This window comes from Mastacembelus armatus, chromosome 12, assembly GCF_900324485.2.
Source record: "Mastacembelus armatus chromosome 12, fMasArm1.2, whole genome shotgun sequence".
Taxonomy (NCBI): domain Eukaryota; kingdom Metazoa; phylum Chordata; class Actinopteri; order Synbranchiformes; family Mastacembelidae; genus Mastacembelus; species Mastacembelus armatus.
Window position 1 is genome coordinate 8766138 of NC_046644.1, and position 24090 is coordinate 8790227.

General features: G+C 39.3%; 1 protein-coding gene across 2 annotated transcripts in view; it reads right to left on the bottom strand.

Annotated features, from left to right (window-relative positions):
- plppr1 (phospholipid phosphatase related 1) overlaps positions 1-14110 on the bottom strand; it is a 43883-nt gene extending 29773 nt beyond the window's left edge. For both annotated transcript variants that reach the window (XM_026298400.1, XM_026298401.1), the window contains exons 1-2: positions 13929-14110; positions 749-858 (exon numbers count right to left, since the gene is read on the bottom strand). In XM_026298400.1, coding sequence (XP_026154185.1) covers positions 749-808 — 60 coding nt within the window. In that variant the 5' untranslated portion in view covers positions 809-858; positions 13929-14110. The remainder of the gene's footprint in view (positions 1-748; positions 859-13928) is intronic.
- Positions 14111-24090: the final 9980 nt, after the last annotated feature.

Genomic DNA, 24090 nt, shown 5'->3' on the forward strand with positions numbered 1-24090 from the left:
ACAGTAAATCAAACATCTGAGTAGTAAGTGAATTTCTTTCTGCTGTATCTTTTTGCTCAACATCAAGTTATTGATCTGAATAATCAATAAGGACACAGCTTGGACGATACATCCATTCCTCCCTCCAACATAGCACGCAATTTACATTCCTTCACAGTACAAGGCTTATGTTGGAAGGTGGTCAGAAAATGTGATTAAGAGACAAAGGTCAGAGAAGAAGAAGGCATTAGATGAAGGCAGAAAGAGAATGAAAATGAAGTAATCTGTGACTGTACAGGATATTTCCTCAGAGAAGCGTGTGTGTGTGTGTGTGTGTGTGTGTGTGTGTTTGAGTGGGAGAGTGTGAAAGAGAGACAGACGAGAGTAATGCGAGGCGTCCTGAGACATCTCTCTGATTAAGGGCTTTCAGCTGACATGGTAATTAAATATGGAAGAGCAGCATAGCTCTTACACACACATACACACTCACTCACTCAGCTCTCCACTCATTCCAACACTTTACGCTCTGGTTAGCTGAGTATAATTTACTAGAAGAGGTCATTTGCTTATGGTTAAATTGTCACTCAACACACACACACACTCAAACTCATCATGCATTCCCAAACCAAAATTAAAATGCAAATATGCTTGAATTTTCCAGTTTGTACAGAATAAAGTAGATTAACAGTTAAATACATAAGTAAAATTTATTTATATACATGCACACACACATTTAATACATACAAACACACACACACTTCTCTCTCACCTCTACAAAGATGAAACATGGGATGATGGAGTAGCTGCGCAGGGTGTTGTTGGACGCCATCTTGTCTCCTGTCGGGAGACCTCTCCTCTCGGGATTCACGGCAGCTCACTCTACAAGGACAGGAACATCAAGTGTCAGTGCTCACTATCTGATAAAGACAGAAATACATCACTGCCATTTCCACAATGAAAACCACTTCTGGTACTGACAGATCACCCTGAATTAGAGTGTGCAATTATATCATTGCATTTCAAAGAACTAAGGACAATTATTTGAACTTTCTAATGTCTGTCCATTTGTCTACAACAAATTATAAACAGAACAAGTATCATAATTGTCAAAACCACTTGGAAATCATCTATTTGCCATCTATATAGAACTGAGCTGTTTATCCTGCATCCCAGTGGGAGAAAAGGACAAGCAGAACAGCTCCAATGACCTTTCCCCCTCGCTAATTCCTTCTGGGTGAACCCAAGAACTCAGCTAGGAGACGTAATCCCCCTCTCATGTCCCAGGTGTCCTTGAGTCTCCTCCAAATCAGCCGTGCCCACAAAACCTCCATTTGTGTCCCTCTTATGGCTACAAATAACCATCAGTTATTTTTTAATTGACCCATTAATCGGTTACCCTATGAATTATGAAAGAATTGTGAAAAATGGCCGACATCCCAGAGCACAAGGTTGTGTTTATAAATTGCTTGTTTGAAAAATAAGACAATAGTTTGCAATAATATAAACTAATAAATCCTAAAAGTCTAGTGTTTTTGCTTCATAAATTAGTTAATTTTATTATGAGAAGTGTTTTGAATTAATTTTCTGTCACTTGAATAATCAATTGATTGCTCACACTACACACTCCTCAGGACAGCTCCAAAAAACAGTGCTAAAATGATAGATCTCAGATTAAACCTCTACCACCTACCTAATGTCATTTTTGAAAGTACAGAATCTGTGATGTCTTAAAACATGTGGTAAGCTTTAGTCCGATTTTTGCTCTGTTCCAAGACTAAATTTGCCCTGAATGGACAATATTCTCTCATATCAGGTTCGTCAACATGAGAGCAAAGCTAAATTCACAATCAAACCGTATTCATCACATTTACACAAACCATTCCCTCCGGATGGAAGCATCCAGCAGAGACAGCCACATTTATAGACCCAATCTTCGGCACCCTGCTTGCCTTCACCTTCAATCATCTTATTTTTTCACAAGTCATTACGGCTTCTAATTGTCACAAACAACATGTCATTTCCCCATGGAGAAAAGTAAGCTCATTAGTATAAGTGGGAATCAAACAGAAATAATGTTGTCATGAGGCAAAAAGAGGAAAATTTAAACTGCTGTGTTACTGGCCCCAGACAGGGCTGAAATGATTTCAGTCACTGACAATATTGTTTTGATTTTTTTTTTTTTTAACTGACAATACAAAGAGGAGGTGTCTTGTGGTTTCAGTGATTGTAGATTTGGTGGGTTTTTGAAATAGAAAGCCAGAAATGTCAGGGTCTGCTATAGCAATTGTTGATTTATTGATATTAATCAAAAAAGCCGTAGCTCCCTGCTGATACATAATGGTCATAAATGTAGTATGGGGTGGTAACGGCACCCAAATCCCAATAAATAAGTGGAGTTAAAAAAGAACATTGTTCCCAATTTGAGCTCTCTCTTTTTGAACAATGAAAGGCAGCGAGAGGAAGAGGAGGTTTATTACAAAACTGCTGGAGAAAAAGGAAGAAATTAAGTGTGCTGAATTCTGCAGTTCTATTTTTTTTATTATTTGATTTGCTGATGTTTTTTCCCCTGCCCTTTCTTTTTTTTTTTTTTTAGCCGTTTTAACCAAAGGGAAGAGATGATTGAGTCAGTTGATTATAAAGGCAATGTAATTTAGCTCAAATGTTTACAAGATTATCACCTATTTTTACATTTTATACTACATGGTACAAAACAGCATTTCAAAAACTAAAACCTGTTTTTTATGAGGAGTCTATCTGCACAAAAACTCAAAAAAACCCAGAACAAAACCTTCAAAACAAACACAGCAGGGTCAGAATCTCACAGAGCTCAGGGGTGGCACCAGTGTAAACAAGGAAAAACTATTCAGAACTATAATGTCCACAATAACATTTTAAAAACATGTAGGTATATCACTGTATTTGTTTAGTAATACCAGTCAGACATACAATAAAGTTATGTTTCAAGAGATTTTAAAGCTCTGCTACCATTATTACAGTATGGGGTGACAGCGGCATCAGCAACAAAGCACAGTTACATGTAGTTGCTGCATCTTAAGTGTAGAAGCGTCTGCTTACTGAACACGTCACATGGAGCTCCACTGATCCCAAGTCTCATCCCAATTTGAAACCAAACACTTCAATCTCACTGAGTCATTAGATGCAGGCAGACAGTGATGCTGGCAGGTCTGATCAGTCCCCAAGTGCCTGTCCCATCTCATTTAACACCCAGTTCAGGCTGATCAAGCCAACATTAGACAGCAACAGTCTGACCGTCAGTCTCACGGTGCTTCTCTCGACATCCAGCAAAACAGTCTGTTGATGTCTGTATATAAAACACAAATTAGCACAGATACCAGCTATGTGAGACTAACACCTTTTCCCACCAGCATGTGTGAGCGCAGGTGACAAACAGCCAAACTTACACTTATTCATGCCGATTTTATCTCCAAATAAAACCACTGTAGTTTATCTTTCTCTCCTCTTATAGGAGGATCAGTGCAAATTTTCAGTTCAGTGTTAGAGCAGGTAGAGACTCCCTCTCCTGTCTGAGGACACTTCAGGGAGGATAGCTGTCAAGGCAAGGTTCAGCTGAGGTTTTACATTTGATGGACGATCTCCCAGTTCAATAAAAGTGCAATTACCCACCTGAAAAGTCTTACATGCCATAGAAATGTAACTGCTTTCAGTATATCCATAAAAATACTACCACTAGATATCCATGCTATTCATCTCAGTGCACATTAGCAGTGTAATCAGGCACCAGTGACTTCAGATTATGGAAGCCTGACCTACAGAGGTGAGCTCGAGCAGTCATGCTTGTGAAGTGGATAAAAGCCGCAAAAATTAAATAAGCTGCTAATCACATTTGTTTACTTCTGAACCTTAAAAAAAAATGAATGAATGAAAATTCAATTATTCACTTCTACAGTGCGCTCCACTAAACCATGATTACATCAAGCCAGTCACATAGAAACAGTCATAATTTAAATTTTTATTCTCTGTGGTAAATTTGATTTGTGTTTCCGAGTGACTGAAGAAAACCTACAAGGACACAGGGAAAACATTTGTACTCCTCACAGAAAGGCTTGGAGTAGAAAGTATCATAGTATTTGGTATCTATAAATACAAAAATATTCAAAAGCAGACATCAATTTTACTAACTGCATTTTTATGTTGCAAAAGCTAAAACATAACAAAGGTGATGTCTGACTCAAGTAAAGTATCTCTTTTAAGTTGTGATTGAACAAACTGCTGGTATGTGAGCACCGCAAAATGATTTTTCCCCACTCATGATATTACACAAAATGCACTGGTTAACCTTTGGGAAAGATTTGGATTTTATTGATCTTTTGTTTCTGTCCTGTTCTGTGGGTACTGGTGGAGAGGGAACGGGGGGAAAAAATGACAATCTGACATCTGGACTGTGAGCTTGATGATTTGACTTGGGACTCTGTGACAGATGATTCAAAATCCGACAATTAAAGTTGGTTACACTCAATGTCAGAGCCTTTTACACCAAAATCACCAGAACAGCCCCACGACACTGAGGAGTCACAGCGTTGAACAAAAAGACCTAGTCCTTTCCTTTAGCCTCAGGACATCACAGTTTCAAAAGATATTCCAAAGATCGCAACCAAGGAGAATTTTTCTCCTGGTTGCATGGACCTGTTAATTACAGTCACTTGAAAGGTGATCAGGTCGTCTTCCCAACGGTGAGCTCATCAAACGGGCAGCCTAGAGGCCTTGTCAGAATTCATCAGTATCTCCTGTCCACTCAGCCAGCCTGTGATTACTTTGTCTAGACGCCACTGCTCTCCTCTCAGAGATGGCAAGAGGTGAAATACTGAGCCCAGAAATATTATCTGATTAACCATCTTGCGGTCTCGAGCTGAACTGCTCTGTCTGACTGTGATGACTGTCAGAGAGCTGGTGATAGGGCTGGGAGTCAAAAGCTGGACATGGAAAAATGACATATAACCTCCTGTTATCACTGCTAACATGTTGGTTGCAGCCCTGTGCCTTTCTCTCCTACTTTTACGAATGCCAAAACTTGACAGCAGCATTGCCTGCTTCAAAACATAATGGTTCAAATTGCAGAAAAATGTTACTATTTGAATATTAACTATTCTAAACACTTAAAGAAGCTAATCACAAATGTATTCATTACGTTATGATGAAAAATCATTAAAATTTCAGGAGCAAAACAAGTTGTGAACACAAACCTAATTGATGATATCATCATAACTAAACTAATTAATCAGTTGCTTATTAGCACATCATTCACAAGCTGCCGGGCCAAATTATCTTTGAGCTGTTGTTTGCAGCAACAAAATTTAAGTCTCAACATCATCTTCTGACTGTAGTATTTGTGATTGGAGCAAAAAACTACAGAGATACAATGGGAACAGTCAACATTTTTCATTTTTCATTCAACCCCAATCACTCTATAACGTTAATCATCTTTATTATTGTAAGAAAATTACAAAGGTCTACTAACCTTAAGAAAGTAAACTGCTCAAAAAAACTAAAGGAACACTTAATCATCACAGTATATTTACCAATTCAGGTAAACTTTAAGGACTTCAATCGGTCCATTTACGAAGCAGAAGTGATACAAATAAATTTCACCTGCTTTGGTGCAAATGAAAACGACAGCAAAAACAAGACAACCCCTCAAAAAAGGGAATGGTTTTGCTTGACCATAGACAAATGGTCTCTCATTCTCCTTCTTCACTTGTTCTTGACCAGGTTTTGTGTTTTGCTAGTGTCCTTGTCACTGCTGGTAGCATAAGGTAATATCTACAGCCCAATCAGGTTGCACAGTCCAGTTATTCCAAGATGGCACATCCATATGTACAATCACAACAAGGTTTGCTGTTTATTCCAGCACAATTTTAAGAGCACAGAGGAGATACCAGGAGATTAACATGTACACCAGAAGAGCAGGGCCCGACATCATTGAGGTATATCTTTGGAGCGCCACACAGACTCAATGTAATAGCCAACACACCCCGACTGCTGTGAGGTACCAGGATGAAGCCCCTCACATTGACTGTCACTGGTTCCTCCTGGTGCAGGACAATGCCCAGCCTCATGTAGCCACAGTGTGCAGGCAGTTCCTGGATGACGAAGACACTGATGCCATTGACTGGCCTTCATGTTCTGACTACCTGACTACTGACTCATTTTATTCTGAACAAAATATATAATGTATAATAAGAATATGACCCAAAGATTACACATGAAAGTGTTTCCTTAAGTATATTTATTTGAACCTTACCTAACAGCTGTCTTTCACTAAATCTAATGTAACTAGGTTACACCGACGAAAGTCTGCACAGCCTTAGCATTTACCACAGCACCATCACATCATAATACAGTTCATAACAGTCTGTTTTTGTTCAGCAGTGATTTTAAACTGTTTATCTGTGGTGTATCTCCTGTCGCTGTAGGGGCTCTAATTCAAGAAATGCTCCCTACGGATCGCATAAAAGTGCAGGAACAAACAACCTGTATAGTCGTCGTCTAAATTTAAAGACTTCCTGTTTGCTTAGCTTGTCTCTGTTTTTCTTAGCTTTTCACTAAAAACAGCTGATGCTGTGCATCACAACAATGCTGGAAGAGCTGTAGAGCTGTGAGGGTGAAACAAAAGTGATTATAGTCTCTTAGCCCTAGAAGAAACCAAACAGACAAGTAAGGAAGTCTTTATAGATACAGCTTTAATGTCATCTTCACTTTTCCAACAAAGATTTTCTGTGTTATTTTTTTTTACTTTACTCAGCTTTTGATGATGCCTGGGGCCAACTGAGCCTTACACCCCTCACATACCACTGTATAGAATAATATTTAACATAATTGTTAGATCATCTGAGCTGCATTCCTGTGATTATGACGACTGCCTTTTTTGTAGCACATTAAGTGAAGCCACAGTGGCTATTTTCAGCTTTCTTGCATCCAAACAGAGAAACATGTTTGTTGGAAAACATGCCAACTCAGCATGGCAGACTGTGTCCAAACCTACCCTTATTTATCTGACTGCAGAAAAAACCATCTGAGTCATCATCCTGCTGTCATCAATTGGCTATTTTTCCACATTCATTATACAACTCTTATATAAATGCTTTTCCACAGACACCATGCAGAAAGGTTCATGGCCATGCAGGTGTACATCTCCTGCTGAATTTCTTATCTGTCTCTCAGACACACAGCTGTCTCATGGCTAACATCTTTGCAAAACACAGCATCTTTGTTGCTATAAATAGTCACTTTGCATACTTCCCTTGAGGCTTTCTTGCGGGTGATTTGAGGGAAATCAATCTATTTTTACACTTCACAGAACAATAATAACAGGTTTGATCACAAAGTATTGGTTGCAAAACCTGTACACATACAACTGTGTGTGTGCAAAAAAAAAAAAAAATGATATTGTCATCTTTTCCTGTCCTATTTCCCTTCAGAGCTAAACTCAGACAAGACGCTGACTCAGAGCAGATAAGGCAAAAGGGATGGGAGAGTGAGATATAGAAAGAGACAGAGCAGACATAAGAACAGTGAATGCAGAAGAAGAAAAAAGATCAAGCAAAACAGAACTGAAATGTTTAAGAAGGCGGTTCCTTTGGAGGACAAGAACTTTACCTCTACTTCTTATGGGAGATCCCGCTTGTCTGTACAAATGGTTTCTTATTTACTGGGAACGCCGGTTCCTCACACCAACCATTTGCATATGTGGAGAATAATAAATTATATTCAGTGTTCAAAGGTACACTATATGGTATTTTATGATCAATACTATTTCTTACACTTTGAACTGAATGTCCTCATATTGTCTCATTACCTCACTGCACTGACAAACAGATTCACCCACAAATCAAGTTTCAAGGCCCTCAACTGGTCACACATTCCACCTAATGTAATTCACTGCCATTGTTCGGGTGAGGGAACATGTCCTTGTTGCTAGTGGGTTTAGAAAAGAAATCCCACTACAAGTTGCACGAAGATATCACATTAAGTGATGCTTTTCACATGTAGGAAGATAGTTAATCTGCATTCTGAGTAACATCTGAATTTATAATTCTGAATTTGTTCAGGAAATGACACTGCTCAACCAATTTTGGCGTTTCATAATCTGCTAAAGAGTTAAGAAAACTCCCTTCTATAGACTGTACCAGGGCTGCGTAATATGGGAAAAATTCTTATCACGATCATTTTTTCATATCAATATAGCACAATATAAATAAAAACACTATTTTATTTTATTTTATGTTAGTCAAGGTTAAAGGTTCCTTTTTACTCCTAGCTGACATGTAAAGATAAAATGTTACTTTTGATTTAAATATATATTTTCTTTTCAAAATTGAACAAGGCAAACATAGTACATTATACAACTGTATTTCAAAATCTTAATTTGTAAATGTTGAATCTACAACTAAAATATTAAAGTTTTCATGGTTTACAGTAGAAGAGAAACTAAATTCTTTGGTTATTTCCAAATAAATGAACTAGGTTTGTTATTGTGCAGTGTCACCCAGTGTCACTGGTTTTAAGGGACCACCAACACTTGCTTGGGTCTGGGACTGTATAGTCTTGCATTTTATGGGCTCTAGAGGTTGGCACTGATTTAGGTGGTAAAAAGGTTAGTGGTATTAGCTGTTTTAAGTGAAACATTTGTATATACCTGTCAAATATACATGTATGCTTTGCAGTGCATCCTACCCTGGTTCTTGTTGGACTTTAAATATCCAAAATACATCCACACTTCTGAGGTCCTCAGACCGTTGCTCTCAACACTGCTCTCATCCTGGGCTGTGTCTGTTGTTTGCATCAAGTTGTCATCAACATTTTCTGCTCTGTTCATCTTTTTTAAATTGCTCTTTAATTGGCTGGAAGACCTGTTCATATTGAATAAAAAATGGCCAACTCTTACCGTCGAGATCGACCTTAATCTTATTGCAATGCAACATAAAATGTGATATTTGGCACAGCTCTAGTCTGTACCAACCACACCCACAACCATCATACAGGAGTTTATTGGAATCCAATCAAATTTCAGAAAGTTCTCTAGCCCACTCTTCACCTCTGCTGGAAACCAACACGCAATGTTTTCTGCTCTCAGTGTAACACATCTGAATCTCTGGCTGAACTGCTGATGGTTGAGTCACATTGTAGGTAATGTAGCTGCCAAGTTTTTACAAATGCATGGAATAAAAAAATATATCTCGGCTCTGCTGCATCAATTTTGATGCTTAGAAAAAAAATGTCCAACAGTTTTAGGAGCTTAGTGGTGAACTGGAGGTTTCAAAGCTCTCTACAGACTCTTCCTGTTGAAAATAAACATGATGAAAACTTGCCGTTCATCTTTAATACATATGAAGTCTTGGTTGTTTTTTCAGATAATAATGAAAACAACACTGAACAACAATGAAGACTGACATTTAATTCTGTCTCTACACCTAAACTAAGCTCTGTACCACCTTAAAATACCATGTGAATTAGCATCAACACTGGATTCTGAGCACTCACTATGGGAATCACTTTTTCTCTCTTTCTGACATAAAGCTTAGCTGGAAAATCTTCACAAGGTCTGGCAAAAACATAATGGAAGAATGTCAAACACAGAGACAAATAAGAAGTGATGAAAAACATCCAACACTGAGTGTAAAGGAAGATCAGAAATAGCCTTTTAGAACAGCATAAAAAAGCTCTCTATAAGAAATTTTAAAAGAAATCCTCCAGAGAAGGACTTTGTACGAGAAAAAGAGAATCCAGATGTAAAGAAAGAGCAGAGAAGAGCTGAGGAGATATTAATGGTATTTCTTCAGATTCTGCAACCCAGCAATGCATACATTCTTCAAAAGTCTTCAAACACATCTCTGTATTTTCAACTATCAAGTTTGCCTCATCTGCCAACCTGAGTTTCACCATCTATTTTTTTCCATTTCTTTTTTCTCATACTTTTTTCCAAAGTGGTCTTTGTCTCCGAAGTTCATTTTGGCACATCCCCACAGTCTAGATCACTTTTGTCAAATCTCAGTCGGCTAACACAGCAAATACACTTCATTATCACTAAGATTCTCAAGTCAATAAATACTAACAATATTATTCATTATTATTTAGTATTTAAACTTTTATATATGAATCTTATTCTAAAACAACAGTTCTGTTTCACAGGCAGTGAATTAAAACAGCCCAGGTGGTTGTTGTTTTGTATTCCAGCAAATATCATAAATAAATCACTGCAAAGGCTTCAGATTGTTGTTTGTTGAATGATGATTCCAGACTATGCCATTTTTCCTCTTGCAGCCTTGTATCATCTTTAAACTTCGGTCTATTTTTAGATCAAAGAAGCTCTTGATCTAAGTGTTCAGCAGTTTTCAGTCCAGTAACCATTGGAACCATCACGTGACGATCCTCTTGATTAAAAGTCGAATATGCTGTTTGCAAAACTATTTCTCACTTTTAGTTTGTTTAACCTCAAATCAATGAAGTAGACGATCACAATCTTATTGTATTCAACTAAAAAGTGATATATAAGCAAACAAACCATTTTTGTGCCATAAATTAACGTAAGAGGAGGTTGAGGAGAATCCACATTCAGTATCAATGCACTGCTTAGTTAAGTCAAATCACTGCAGCTTCCACTACTCTCTCCTTCTCTCCAATCCCGTTCATATATCATATTACTGTGTACAATAATGTAGTGGTTTTATTTTCAATTCAGAACTGATTTGTTTTCAATTTACACCCAAAATTAGAAAATGAGCCATCCCTAATAAAATACAACTGGGGCGTATAGCCAGCAAGGATATTTGGCTGCAACTTGGAAGTATGTCTCCATTAGCTCCTATTAACGTTCAGACTAATTATATACACAATCCTGGGCTCAGGAGCTCACAACACTTTCTGGCATACTATAAAAACACCCATTTGAGCCAGCAACATATCACTTTCCCCTTAAATGAATCCTTGTAGCATCCTATAAATATAGATTTTTAACCACAGTGGTTGCCACTCTCCTGGTAACCCAAGCAAAACTATTCATGAAGCACTTCTTCCTTTGGTTGTCCTCCAACACCGTATCATCTGTATTTACAGCATCAGTGTTATTAAGAATAAAAGGACGAGCACTCAGTCTACAGAGGCAGGCTTTGCAGCATCTTTACATTCATTCATTCACCCTGAGACGTCCCAGTGACTTATAGCCCAATCAGGACACCCCCACTGCACCAATCACTGCACCCCCCACATGCAGTGGTAATCAAATACCTGCTATTAATGGACCGTGGAAAGGGTTTGTGTGTCTGTGTGGCAGTCTGTGGTGTGTGTATGTGTGTGCTTATGATCAATAGCCAGTCTCTAATGTAGGAGGAGAAGAGGCGTTGGGTTTCAGACATGAGTTCAGAGGTCACTCCTTTCTGCAGCCCCACTACAATATGCCCGTCTGGTGTTATTTTAACAACGTAACTCAATGGCTGGTGTCCCTGGTAATTAGTGCAATTTGTACCACATTTCAAAGCAGCACCTTGTTGCTAATATTATTTTCTCATGTGTGAAATACACTAAAACAGCTATGTGTTTTGGGAATACAAAGGGCTAAAATAAAAAATACAGTAAGTGAAAAACTGTATTCTACGTAGCCAGAAAGAAAAAATACAGTTTGAATATCCAGTTTCCCCAAGGAAGCACTAGAGCTAAATTTCATTTTAACAAATCTCATGAAGTGCTCTACTCTACTGCTGACAGCCCTGTCGTCCTTCACTTGGAGATTTGGGATGGTAAGACATGCGCTTTAGTGCTTTATTCTTAAATCTGGGCTTGCAGAACTGCAGTGTGTCCCAGAGACTAAACTTTGCAGACGGAACATTGTTTGTAGTCAACTATGAAAACAAAAACTACTTTAAAAAGGATTTTATTCCCAGTCTTAGTAGAATTATTAACTAAAATGATAATGAAAAGTGGAATCTATCATGTGATAAAAACCAACATTAGACTAGTTGTGTAAACAAAGTGTACTGTGTTTAAAAGTGACAAAAAAAAAAAAACAATGAATAATTAAAAATGTGAAGAAAACAAAGAATTCTGTCAATTTTCTGTCTAACACAAAAAAGCTAAATTCAAATCAGGCTTGAAATCATTGATAGAGAATGTGGTGAAAATGAATAATGGTTACTACATTTATTTTTCGTTAAATAAGTGGTGTTGACGTTAACGAGGAAAATAACAAACGCTGTTGATGATGTCACAGCTGGCCATCCCTACAGCATATCACTGCCAGGCATAATGATGTCATTGTGATTTGATTGGTCCAAAGTGAAATTACTTTTCAGGGAAAGGCCAAGACACACAAGCACCCTGGGAAAAAAAAGCCTTTTGGTATACAGTCGAACCTGTGACACATGCAGTCACAGTCATGTGTCCGTATGTGAGCAAGCTGGCACCGGTATGCTGCAAATCAGACATCCAGACTCACATAAACACACATTCTATATTGTATAAATACACACTTCATCCAGAACAGGACAGTGGGTAGGTGCCAAGAGATGTCTTGCATTCAGTGGGCCCTGCTGACAGCAAAGGAAAGGCTCACCTGATGCCTAGCCACCTGCCATCTGTCTGCTGAGTAACAACATTTCTCTGCTGTACCACAGGGAAAAGCACGAATACACCTGTCACATTATGAACACACACAGCAAAACGAACAAATTCACAGGTCCCAACTACAAATAGATGGTGGAAGTATGTGTCTTTCTGGGCAGGTGATGCAATCCTGTTCTCAGGACTTAACCAATGGTCACAAGGAGGGTTTCATACAAATGGCAACATGCACAAAGGCAGTTAGGAAGAATATGAGTAAAGGCAATTGGAAAAGGAAATATAGATGAGAACCACCCTGACTTCTGCTACACTGAGGGCTCAGAAACCACCTCTGCTCATCTGCAAAGCTTCTCAACTCCATATCAACAAATAATTTGATGCATTTTATTGTTATTCATTCCAGATTTTTAAACTTCTAACATCTGGTCCCCGTTCGCAGCCTTATGTACAAACAGAAGCAAACTATAATCCTATACTGTGTTACCAGAAAGCTGCTGCATGGTGAGGTTATGAAGGATCATGACAGACATTAATCACAAAGAAGCCCCACATGGTCCTCAGGCATCTCACTTATTCTCACTGTTACTGTTCTCTGATACAGGAGGCGGTTTCTATCTCTAATGTTCAGTACTTTATATCTATAAGCCAAGGCCAAGGCAGCACATATGCACAGTGCCGTTCATTGTGGATATGATGATAGAGAAGCAATCCGGAGAGGATGACACACGCCTCACTGAATTAACGTCAAGGTTGCCCTATACCGCTCATCAAGGCATCAATAAGCATTGGGATTTCAGTCCCTCAGTGATGTGAAAGGCGGTATGTGCGCCGAGCATGCCTAGGGGGCTGGTTGAGGAGGAATAGCCAGCCTGTGATGTTGGGGGGCGGGGAGATGGGCCAAATTTTTTTTTTTTTTCCTGGACTGAGGACACATTTGCCACATTTGCTCGGCAACGGAGGGACCCGTTCGTCCAAATCTTCGTTTTCTGGTTTCAGTGCAAGACGCACAACACGGTGGCGGGATCGTACGGTCAAAATTCCCATTTGTAAGCGCGTAAATAAGCGCTGGAGGCCCGATGACTGTTGCTGGTGGAGACAGGTGTCTGTCTAAATACCGATATCGATTCTTTACAGTCATCCAAACATTATTGTCCACACGTTCTCGCAGAAACCGCGATTAAATCGGATCCAACCGCAAACCCGTTTTCATTACGCGCTTGGAAACATTGGATGAAACGAGAGCGCTGCGTTTTGACTTCATTAAGCTCCGAACTTCCCTCAGCAACAGACAATAGCTACACAATCCCGTTTCCTCTTATTTCTGCCCAACAGCATCTGCGGCCGTCACACACACTTACCGCGATGGGTTGAAACAATAATCCAGAGAAAAGGAGAATCCATTAAAGAAAGAACATGTTGAAAAGGGCGAAAAGAACCCGTGAGCACTCCCACTACTAGTAGTACTACTACTCCATCGGCTCAGCAAAGCCGCCGCTCTCGGTTTGTGATGGGGATCACGCAGCGTGTGAGCGCATGAGGATGGATGCTGTGCCTTGTCGGGGGGCGGAGACAAGACGCGTACTCGGGTCCGGTGGAGCGTACTTAATTGTGTGTGGGGACCTTGTGTTAAGAGCAGCCCCCATATTTCCAGTCATTATTTCTTAAAGACCTCCAGGTCTTATAGGAAAACATCTTTTTTTTTTCTTATTTTAACTTTAGTCCACAGAGGCTTGTTAGACAGGGTGAGCGGTTTGCTGAGATGTGGCTGTTGTGGTTATTGATGGTGAATCTCTTTATAGGTTCATTGTTCACAGAGTAAATTAGCCGAGATGTTGTGCTACTGTATTTAAACGTGATTATTTATTTGCAGAAATTTTTTTTTTTATCCTAATATTGTGCAGTTTGACCTTCATAGAAAAACAAATTCATCCAAATCCATAAAACATGAATGTGTTTTACAGTATCAAGAGACACAAATACCAACTCCACAGATACAATCATGAAATTACCAAGAAACTAATTAAGCAAAAATAAAAAGCTAATAAGTAAAAACATGTTTTTTAAAAATGCAGCAAACTGGAGGATTTGTACCAGTAACTGAGATTTGGCCTCACAATCTGTCAAACTCCAGGCCTAAAACTCTTAAGTTCATAAACCAATTTGTAACATGATAGATGCAATGTTAGTCTCCTCCTCCTCAGTCTGTTTTTATCTTCTAACACCACAATATGTTGGATTTGAACATTTCTGATGCCATCTGGTGTAGAAATTGGATGGATATGACCGAAGGGCACTAAGAATGAATAAAGCCAAAAAACACAAATACAATGCAATAATCAGCTATTATATAAAGTGAGTTCTTCAGCTATTACTTCAAATGACAATGCTCACAGCAAAAACAGAGTAAGATTAAGTTTGACCATTTACATGCTGGCAGTGCAGGCCCACTCCACGTCTTAAGGTCTACTCCCTGTGAAATTAACCTACTGCGATCTCTCTCTTCTGCCCCCTTTAATTCACCCTCTTGTTGCTCTGTTCATTGCATAATATATCTTGTCTCAGAGGAAAGTCCAAAGCTATAGTTCCACCTCTCTGACCTGGCTAGTTGTAACATTAACACAGCGAGTGCACCGCTGCTAAAACTGGGACAGACACGTTGAAGTGAAACCAGGCTGCCCATCTCTGCTGCAAGAAATTACTGAAGAAAAACTGGTGTGTTCAGTGATCTGGATTCAGAGAGCACGCTACATTACACTCCGCGCTCAGGCTCCCCCTCTTCCAATCCTCTGCTTTTTCGGCCCAGTTCATTCACTCCTCCCCTCATCTTTCATCTGTGGCCAACAGTCACGTTAACCAAACTAAGCAGAAAAACTGATCTTACTGTGAAATTGTAAAATGTGCAGTCAGCACCAGTTATAATTAACAATAGTGCTGCTGTGGTCTGAGTTTTGTGCTAAATTTGGGGTGTTGTACTGGGATGCAAATGGGGCCAATGGTAGCCTCAAGGAAGACAATCAAACTTGGGACCAGAGAGTTTCTGGGTATAAATTCCCAGATTATCTGAGGGGAAAACTGGCTTGGGATAGTCAGGAGAGGCAAAGACTTAGCTAAATAACTGCCAAGGTAATCTTTAGAAAGGCATTTTATGTGTTATGGTTCAGGGGATATGTGCTGACAGCGGTAGACTGTGGATTTACTCGTCAGTGCTAGGTGTGTGAATATGAAGGACTGGACTGGCCTCCATTAGAGGTCTTAGAAAGTCTACTATTTTTTAACCCCTTCTTAAAAAAAACTGTGAAAAATTAACACAATTTTTTTTTTATTGCACCAAATGGATCCAACCAGACCTAAAGATAATTAAACCCAATCCAAAATCTCCACAAATTAATGAGGAACAGAGAAAAACAGGCTCAATATGTAAATCTTCAAGTTTACAGTTCACACTTTCCATCTGCCTCATTTTTAAGTGTTAATTATGTAATCAGAGCTGATGTAAAGTACAGTCTGCTCAAAGCCACTCAGGAATTAGCTCTGTCAACATTGTCTTGAAATTACATCTATATATTCCTAAACTGTAGGGAAACCTAATCATTGCCCTGCTTATGTTCTCTGGATACATTTGTTTCTAGTGCAGAAAGTACATATTTGTGCGTAATACAGAGGTGATGGATGGTTTGCATACAGAGTGCAGAGCTTTGACACTCGAGAACATGGTTTAGGTCCTGAGGCTCAGCTGTGTTAGGCAACAGAAGCACTGAGGTTAAGGTTTGAGATGGACTGTTATTTCAAATAGATGTTAATAAAGATAAATACACATATTTCATCCTTTTGACTTGTTGAATTTATAACCAAAACCAAAGCCGTTTCTTAAATTGTGCAAGGGATGTCAAACATTTACAGTACATAAAGAGGCTGAACCGTGCTTCAGTTATTGGGAGTGAACATTGTAAAAATGAAGGTCCAAGGCTAGTGAGCAATACAGTGATGAACATTTATGCTGTGGTGTTTTCCATGTCTGTGCTGTGGCTTCAACAGGAGGAGCATTACTGAAACATCTTTTGAGCACAAAGCCAAAATCAGTTTATTAATATCTCAGCCTCATTGGGGGAAAAGTATTTTGGAAAGCTGTGGTTCCCAAGGTTCTCCCACTGGAATGTCTGCCATGGGAAAGAGATTCATCAAGTTATTTGTGTTTACTAATATTTTAATGGCACTCTCAGTAGAAACTGGTTACACATTGAAATAAATGTGTTGCTCATGTAGGATGATTTATAGAATACGAGTGTGATATGTGGTTGGTTCTTCTGCCAGACAACAGTGCTTATTTGAAGCCTATAAAAGATTTTAAGATGAGGTGAATTAAGGATTTTTTTTTTCTCTTTTGAGCCAGATGTTCCAGCGCCTCCAGCTTTTCCACACCAAAGTTCCTTGTGTGCAAACAGACAAGGCAAAAACTCATCCAGTCAGCTGCACTCCTGGGAAGGTTGGAAAGGCTTGTTGACATGAGAGAGGTCAGATGAGAGTTATTCAAACAAACAGTCGAGCTCTCATAAATACACAGGCAGCTCAGTGTAGTGGTGGAATGCTGAAACCCATTTCAGTGCATCCTGACTTATCAGACCTTGAAGCAGAAACGGTGGAGCAGCAGAAGACTAAGACAGGTTGGATTTTTTTTTTTTTTTTTTTAGCTGCAAAACACACTTCAAGTCTACAGCTGTTATTTCCTGCACTGATAAAGTCATGTGGAATTATTACTTGATGATCACACAATGTTAATTTAAACAAAAAAACACAAATATAATTATCTGTCCCTGCAAAATAAAGATTAATTAGATTTACAGTCTCAATATTAATATTTTCATCTTTCCTTTAAATGTTTTCTTTACTGGTCCCATCACATATGCAAAATAAAAGCTGTCTAAACTAAACAATATTTGCAGGAGTCCTTTTATTATCTGGTGTGTGCATTATCTTGGGAGGACAGTACACACACACACACACACTCATACAGAAGAGGAATATCAGCTTTCACTACATTGCAGAGTGTGTAGCTTGTTATCTCATATAATATATGCCCAGTATTATTACTATCCCTTCAACAACAAAGTGTAGTGTTTCACCATTATGACATTAGGGATTGTTGAAGCATGGTGAAGGGCAACAAGATAACAAGTTTGTGTTTTAGTAATAACCAAACCTACAGTGCCATAATGATGCACTGGTTTCACAACCAAGAAAGGACCCTACAGAAAAAGAGTGAAATATTAGAGCTAAATGTAGGACAGGCAGGTCAGCAGAAATAATTACTAAGAAAGAGGTGTAATTATATGCACACCAAGGCTGCTGACTCTGAACCGCATAGCATGTTTCAAGCTGTATACAATGAACACTCTGTGTGTTTCTTACCACGTTGCATTCAGTTTAGCCCAAAATTTGGTGAATGGTGCATCATTTTCTTACAATTTCCTCATGATCCTTCTTATTGCAGAAGAAAGTAGTGTTGTCAATGCCACACTGTGTAGTCTACATTCCTGAGTCTGTCCTCATTTCACTACATTTTGTGAGATGATAGTCATGCTCCAGATCTGTTTTCAGCAGTTTGCCTAACTGTCATGGCAGCACTCAGTTAAGTGCCTCAGTAGGTTTCAAAAGACTCCTCACTCTTTCTCCTTACTGTACTCTAAATAAGTCTAAATAAGTGGCTGAATTTGTGCAACTATCTACTTATTGATGGAGCACTGAGACTGCTGTGTGTGTGTGTGTGTGTGTGTGTGTGTGTGTGTGTGCGTGTGTGTGTGTGTGTGTGTGTGTGTGTGTGTGTGTCTACGGCCCCATTCTTCAAGAAGCTTATTGATCGGAGGGTGTTTGGTTTCTCGGCTGCTCCTAAGCACTGTGCCCGTTTCCATGGTAACGTTAACAGGCTGGCCGTGAAACACCGGCCTTGGCTGTGATCAGTGTTGCTGAAGGGACTTCACAAAGGCCATTCACACACACACATGCACACAAACACACAGATATACACACAGCTTAAAGACCAGACAATGGAGAGGTTTTAAATGCACAAGTGTATGTTTCCAGTGCGATCCAAAGATCTTCTCTTTCATTACTAACAGAAGTAACGTACATTTAGGCAACAGAGTATCCCATTACAGTGGTTTCCCTTTTATTAAACTATATGGGCTATTTACTTGACAAAGAAAACTATACTGCATACCAAGTGGCTTGATTTTAAGGAAATACTCTATAAAACCCCTCAGACTCATAGACTGGTGATCTGTTCAGGGGGCGCCCCACCATCTATTGTCAGCCTCCAGCCCATTGATACTGGCATGTACACACAGCATGTAGTGCACATTCAAATGCTTTGTGGCTAGTGCAAACTGGCTGAATTTACTCTGATCACATTCTGAGATGGTTTGTAGACCATGATGTTATAATGAGGGGGAGCCCGAGCATAAAGTGCGAACCATGTGCACCTACAATATATGACTGAAGGAAAGAGAGACGCTGCATGCAGGTATTTTCAAGACATCGCAAGGTCTTTATTGCACAAGCATCCATGTTTAAACATCCAGTCTATATATGTAGGCAAAGAAGCTTGCATGAATGAAACAAGGAGCAATAATTCCACAGAAGATGTGCCTGAATTCATCCATCCATCCATTATCTAGACCTGCTTAGCCCCATTTACGGTCACGGGGATCTGCTGGAGCCTATCCCAGCTCTCTTTGGGTGAAAGGCAGGGGTACACCCTGGACAGGTCACCAGTTCATCACAGAGACTCTAGACAGTTTGGCAAATTTATATGCATAAGTATGATCTGTATGTAGATGTGAAGGTTCTTAAAAGGTCAAAATTCAATAGTCAGATTTGTCAGATAAATGTCTCTCTCTTCCCATGAAGTTAACTAACATCTACTGAATGGATGCAATAAAATGGGCATCAGGCATCATTCAGAATTATTTTCATGAATGTATTGCATATATGTAATTGTGCCAAGTTGCCAAGTTTTTACATTGAAATAAATACCCAGGTCAAAATCATCTCTGCAATCTAAGCAAAACATTCAGTGCAATCTCAGCCAAACTATCATAACCCTCCATTAAAAGATTTTTGGCTGTTAAAGAACAACAGAAACAAGCCGCACAAAAACAGTAACATAATATCATCTTGTAATAGATACAAGTTGTTGTAGTAAATGGGTTAGCAGTCGCTTAATTATACAAACACAAGTCTCATCACAAGTCCACAGGGTTAATGTACTGTAAATATTCACTCTTCTTTTAGCTCTTCTTTGCTCTCCACTAACTCCTGAGGGAAATATCTGGCTCTTTAGCACTTTGCTCTTGTACTTGCCAGTTGCAAACTTTGTCTGAAGCCAAAATGCCCAGTAACTGTTCTCGCATACATTAAGTAATTTGGTCCATTTTTAATGTAAAAATATTGACTGTAGCAGCTTTAATGCACCGTTATTCCTAAATCATACCATGTACCAGCTACCTTTTTCTGAATGACATGGTAATGCAATAACAGCTTCTCTGAAAGTTCACACAGAGGTACAAATACATTCAAAAATAACAACAACAAACATGCATCCACACACTGACTGCATTTTGTTGTAGGAGTCATGCTGCTATAAATAACTTGGCTCGGGAGGTTGTCGTGGCAACCAACAAACTGATGCCAGGGTGGGAACGCTCAGCTCCTTGAAGAGAAAAGCACATTCAAAGGAGAGATGAGTAGAGAAAAAAGAAAGATGCAAAGGAGAGGGGAGAGAGGGGGGAGAAACGAGAGGTCAAAAAGAATAAACCAGTCGCTGCACATGGAAAAGAGCAATGCACTGTAGAGATATCACAAGAGGAAAGATGAGAGAACTGGAGAAAGAAAGATGCAAATAATATGATGATAAAAAGGGAGTGAGGAAGACAATGTGAAAACAATCATGGAAAAATGAGAGGACAAACATGGGATGGAGAGAGGACAGATGAGAATCTGGCACATGAATAATTTAGGAGAAGAGGGAGGAATAATGCAATGTCTTACATACTACAGCATCTCCTTTGTTTAATCTGTGTGAATTACTGTAAATACAACAGTTTTACAGGAGTGTTCTCGCAAATATGTATATTTCCCAAAATTTCAGACTATTCCTATTGTACCTTACATCTTACTGCTGATATTTCCAACTATGGGGCTAGTGTGGGGAAGCCAAAGTCCAGATTCTTGTGGCCAAGTGGTGTATGCTCTTAGTTTCAGACCTTTGGCTAAAATAAAAGTTAATATAAAATACATTTAATGAATGATTTTAATTTAATGGTTCAATATTTAGATTATGCAAAATGCTATCTTGTTGAAGAGGCCCCACCCTCCTCCTACTCGTGCTGGACAGATGTTAATGCTGACCTAGACTCTGCCAGCCTCCAACTCCCAGCCCCATACAACGGCTGTCTGGCTTAATATGTGGCATACTGCTGTGTGAACAGACACTAATGCTGACATGAAGCTTTAACAGGATCACAGGGAGGTGTGGGGGGGGGGGGGGGGGGGGTGCAGAGGGCAGGATTGATATGCAGAGAGGGGAGTGAGACAGGGCAGAAGGAGATGTTTAAATGAGTGGGAATCAGAAAATAGAAAATCAGAGCGAAGGGGTCAAGGGGGAGGGAAGGGTGGGATTATAGGGCAGTTGAAGTGCGTATGAAGGGGAAGCAATGCAGGGAGATATGTGCAGAGAGTGAGAAGCATGATGGGAAAGCAGAGGCTGAGGACGTTCAAGGGAAGATGTGGGCTTAAGGAAAAGAGAGGGGGTGCAGTTGGGATTAGCAAGGCGAGACAAAAGCCTAGCGTCTTGCAAAGAGCTTTTCATCTACATCAACCATAAATCATCACACCAATTTTGTGGTGTTTTTTTCTGTCCTGTTTCATTCAGCGTTCAACTGTTTGATCATAAAAACAGCCAGTAGAAAATCCTCTGTCAGTTTGTCTGGTCCTTTCTACTTCTGCAGCTCCTTAAGTGTCTCTCCATTTCTCTCCCTCTCCCCATTATCTCCCTCATTTTTCCTTTCCACGTCTCTGTGTAAATCCATTTGATGACAGAGTAGGGGGAGTTCCCCAGAGAAATCCCTACACATATGAAGACCTTCAGAGTGTTGGTCTTTTCTTTCCACAAAAGACACACAAGCTAAAAGTTTTGCTTCAGTTGCATGTTACTGTATATCCAACTTTTCAAAAATATCCTACAGCATGGGAGTATGAAGCGAGGCTGCTATTAAATCTGGAGTTTGAAATTTGGAAGAACTTGCAATCTAGATTATAGCTTCCTTTATTGCGGTCCTTGAGGTGCTCTGTGCTCACCAGGGGACAGGACGTCTGCTGTTCAATCCAAACAAAACAAAATAGCACATCAATAGGAATCCCAGTACATTTAGTTACAGATAAAAAAAAAATTAAATTACACTGAAAAGAAATAGAAAGGGGAGCTCATTCAGTTTCAGGTATCTCATACAGTGAACAGCATGACGGAATAAAGTGGCCCAGTTTTCATATTTTTTAAAAGGAGAGTTGAGCTGCAAATTATAAGATAGTGATTTCAAAATGCCAGTTCAATTTCCACACAGTCTTTGCAGAGATCAGGCAGTAGTGTTTTAATTACAGAAATCATGAAAATCTAAATTTTCTTGCTTATTTTTTGGTTTTGTGCCATTCTCAGGCAAATCACTTGGGTGATAAAGCAAAGTAACAGTAAAATAATACCCAGTATCACCCACAAGTCCCTGTTTTTTCCTGCAGCACACATGAACCCACTTCCTCTGAGTAGTGAAGACGATCGGATGTCACCTCTTGAGTTGAACAGTGTGAACTGAATGGGAGCAGATGTTGTCTTAGAAGCCTGGGAAGCATGGACGGGGTTATAATGTCACCAGTGGATGACGATGAATAGTTGCCATGATAACACTGGTTATGTAAGTCACATATAAAGACAGCAATTGATAAACAAAAACTTTTTGAGGACTTTCTCAGGCTAAATTCATTCCCTAAACTGTTTGGACCTTCAGGCTGGCATTTAATCTTCGCCTCCCTGCTTATATCTTCATTTAAACCCAAATCCTAAGTCTGCAGTAACCTTCTCTTCTCAATAAACTCCCAGAATATGCTTAACCTACAGTAACCTCAGGCAAATGAATCATAATTCAAATTTTATCCATAAACCCTAAAACTACGCAGAGCAGCAGGATGTCCTCAAAACATATATTTCTTTCAAGTTTCCCAATTTTGTAAAGACATTGTACTAATAAGTATAGAAATAAACACACACATTCTGACACACATAACTACACACACAGCTACAGACTGTAGTGCAATTTCTCACACAGGCCTTAGGGTGTTCTCTTAGAAACTCTGTACCATGTGGTCTGACCTAAACAATGACAAAGGATTACACACACACACACATATATATGCACACACACACATGCAGGGCAGAGACACACAGAGGTGCACTGCCTATTTGTGTGATTAAATCAGTGTTGTGAGGTGGAGGAGGCGGCATTCATCTCCATTAGAAACTCGCGGAAGCACTATGACTCAACACACATGCACACACACACACACACACACACACACACACACACACACTGGGGACACAAAGAAGCAAACACATTAGTTATGGAGTTTGCTCAGGGCACTGAAGTGTCCAAAAAAGAAATATAAAAATGTGAATATATTCAAATACTCAAATACTCTACACTTTGCAGTTTTTTAAAATTAAATTCATTATTATAAGTTTCCACAAGTGACGTGAGCCCCACAAAAAAGTATGTAATTTATTGCTGGCCAGACCAGAAATGCACTGCCCATGAGGATAAATAATTTAGACCTACATCTGCAGGAGATAAATAATACAACATACAATCTTTTGTTTCCTCCTCTCCTTCCTCTTTAATCATATACAAGCTTTTCTTCCTTTCCTCTCCTTTAATGTTTCGCCACCTCTCCTCCCCTCACAGAATCTCACAGGTCAGTGAACACAGCACAAGTATAAATGTTATGCAAATCCAACAGCCATCAGTCTGTCCAAAAACATATTCCATGCTGCAAGAGTCATGTGTCACGAAACAATGTAATATGCAATATTATTCTATACAACGTCTCTTCAGCTTATATTCATTAGGCTCGATGCTAATTTACTCTGTAAAGGTCAGTGTTGTCTCATCAAAGCGACTTTGTCATCACAAACACAGCAAGCTGATGAACATAATGTCTGATTGTAGCAGTAAATAATTTCCTGTAAATCATACACACATTGAGGTGATATTGCTGACATTATAAATGTCAAAACTGAAGTAACTGCCAGTGCTAGAATATGAGTTGGGTGTAACATAACATTTTCAACATATTACAACACAAATCATCCTTCAGCACCAGATTATGTTAATGTGCGCTAGATATCAGCACCTCCTTTGGCAAAAGTGAGGGTACAGGAGTTTCTCAGTGGGAGGTTTCAGCTGGTTCAGATTGGCTGCT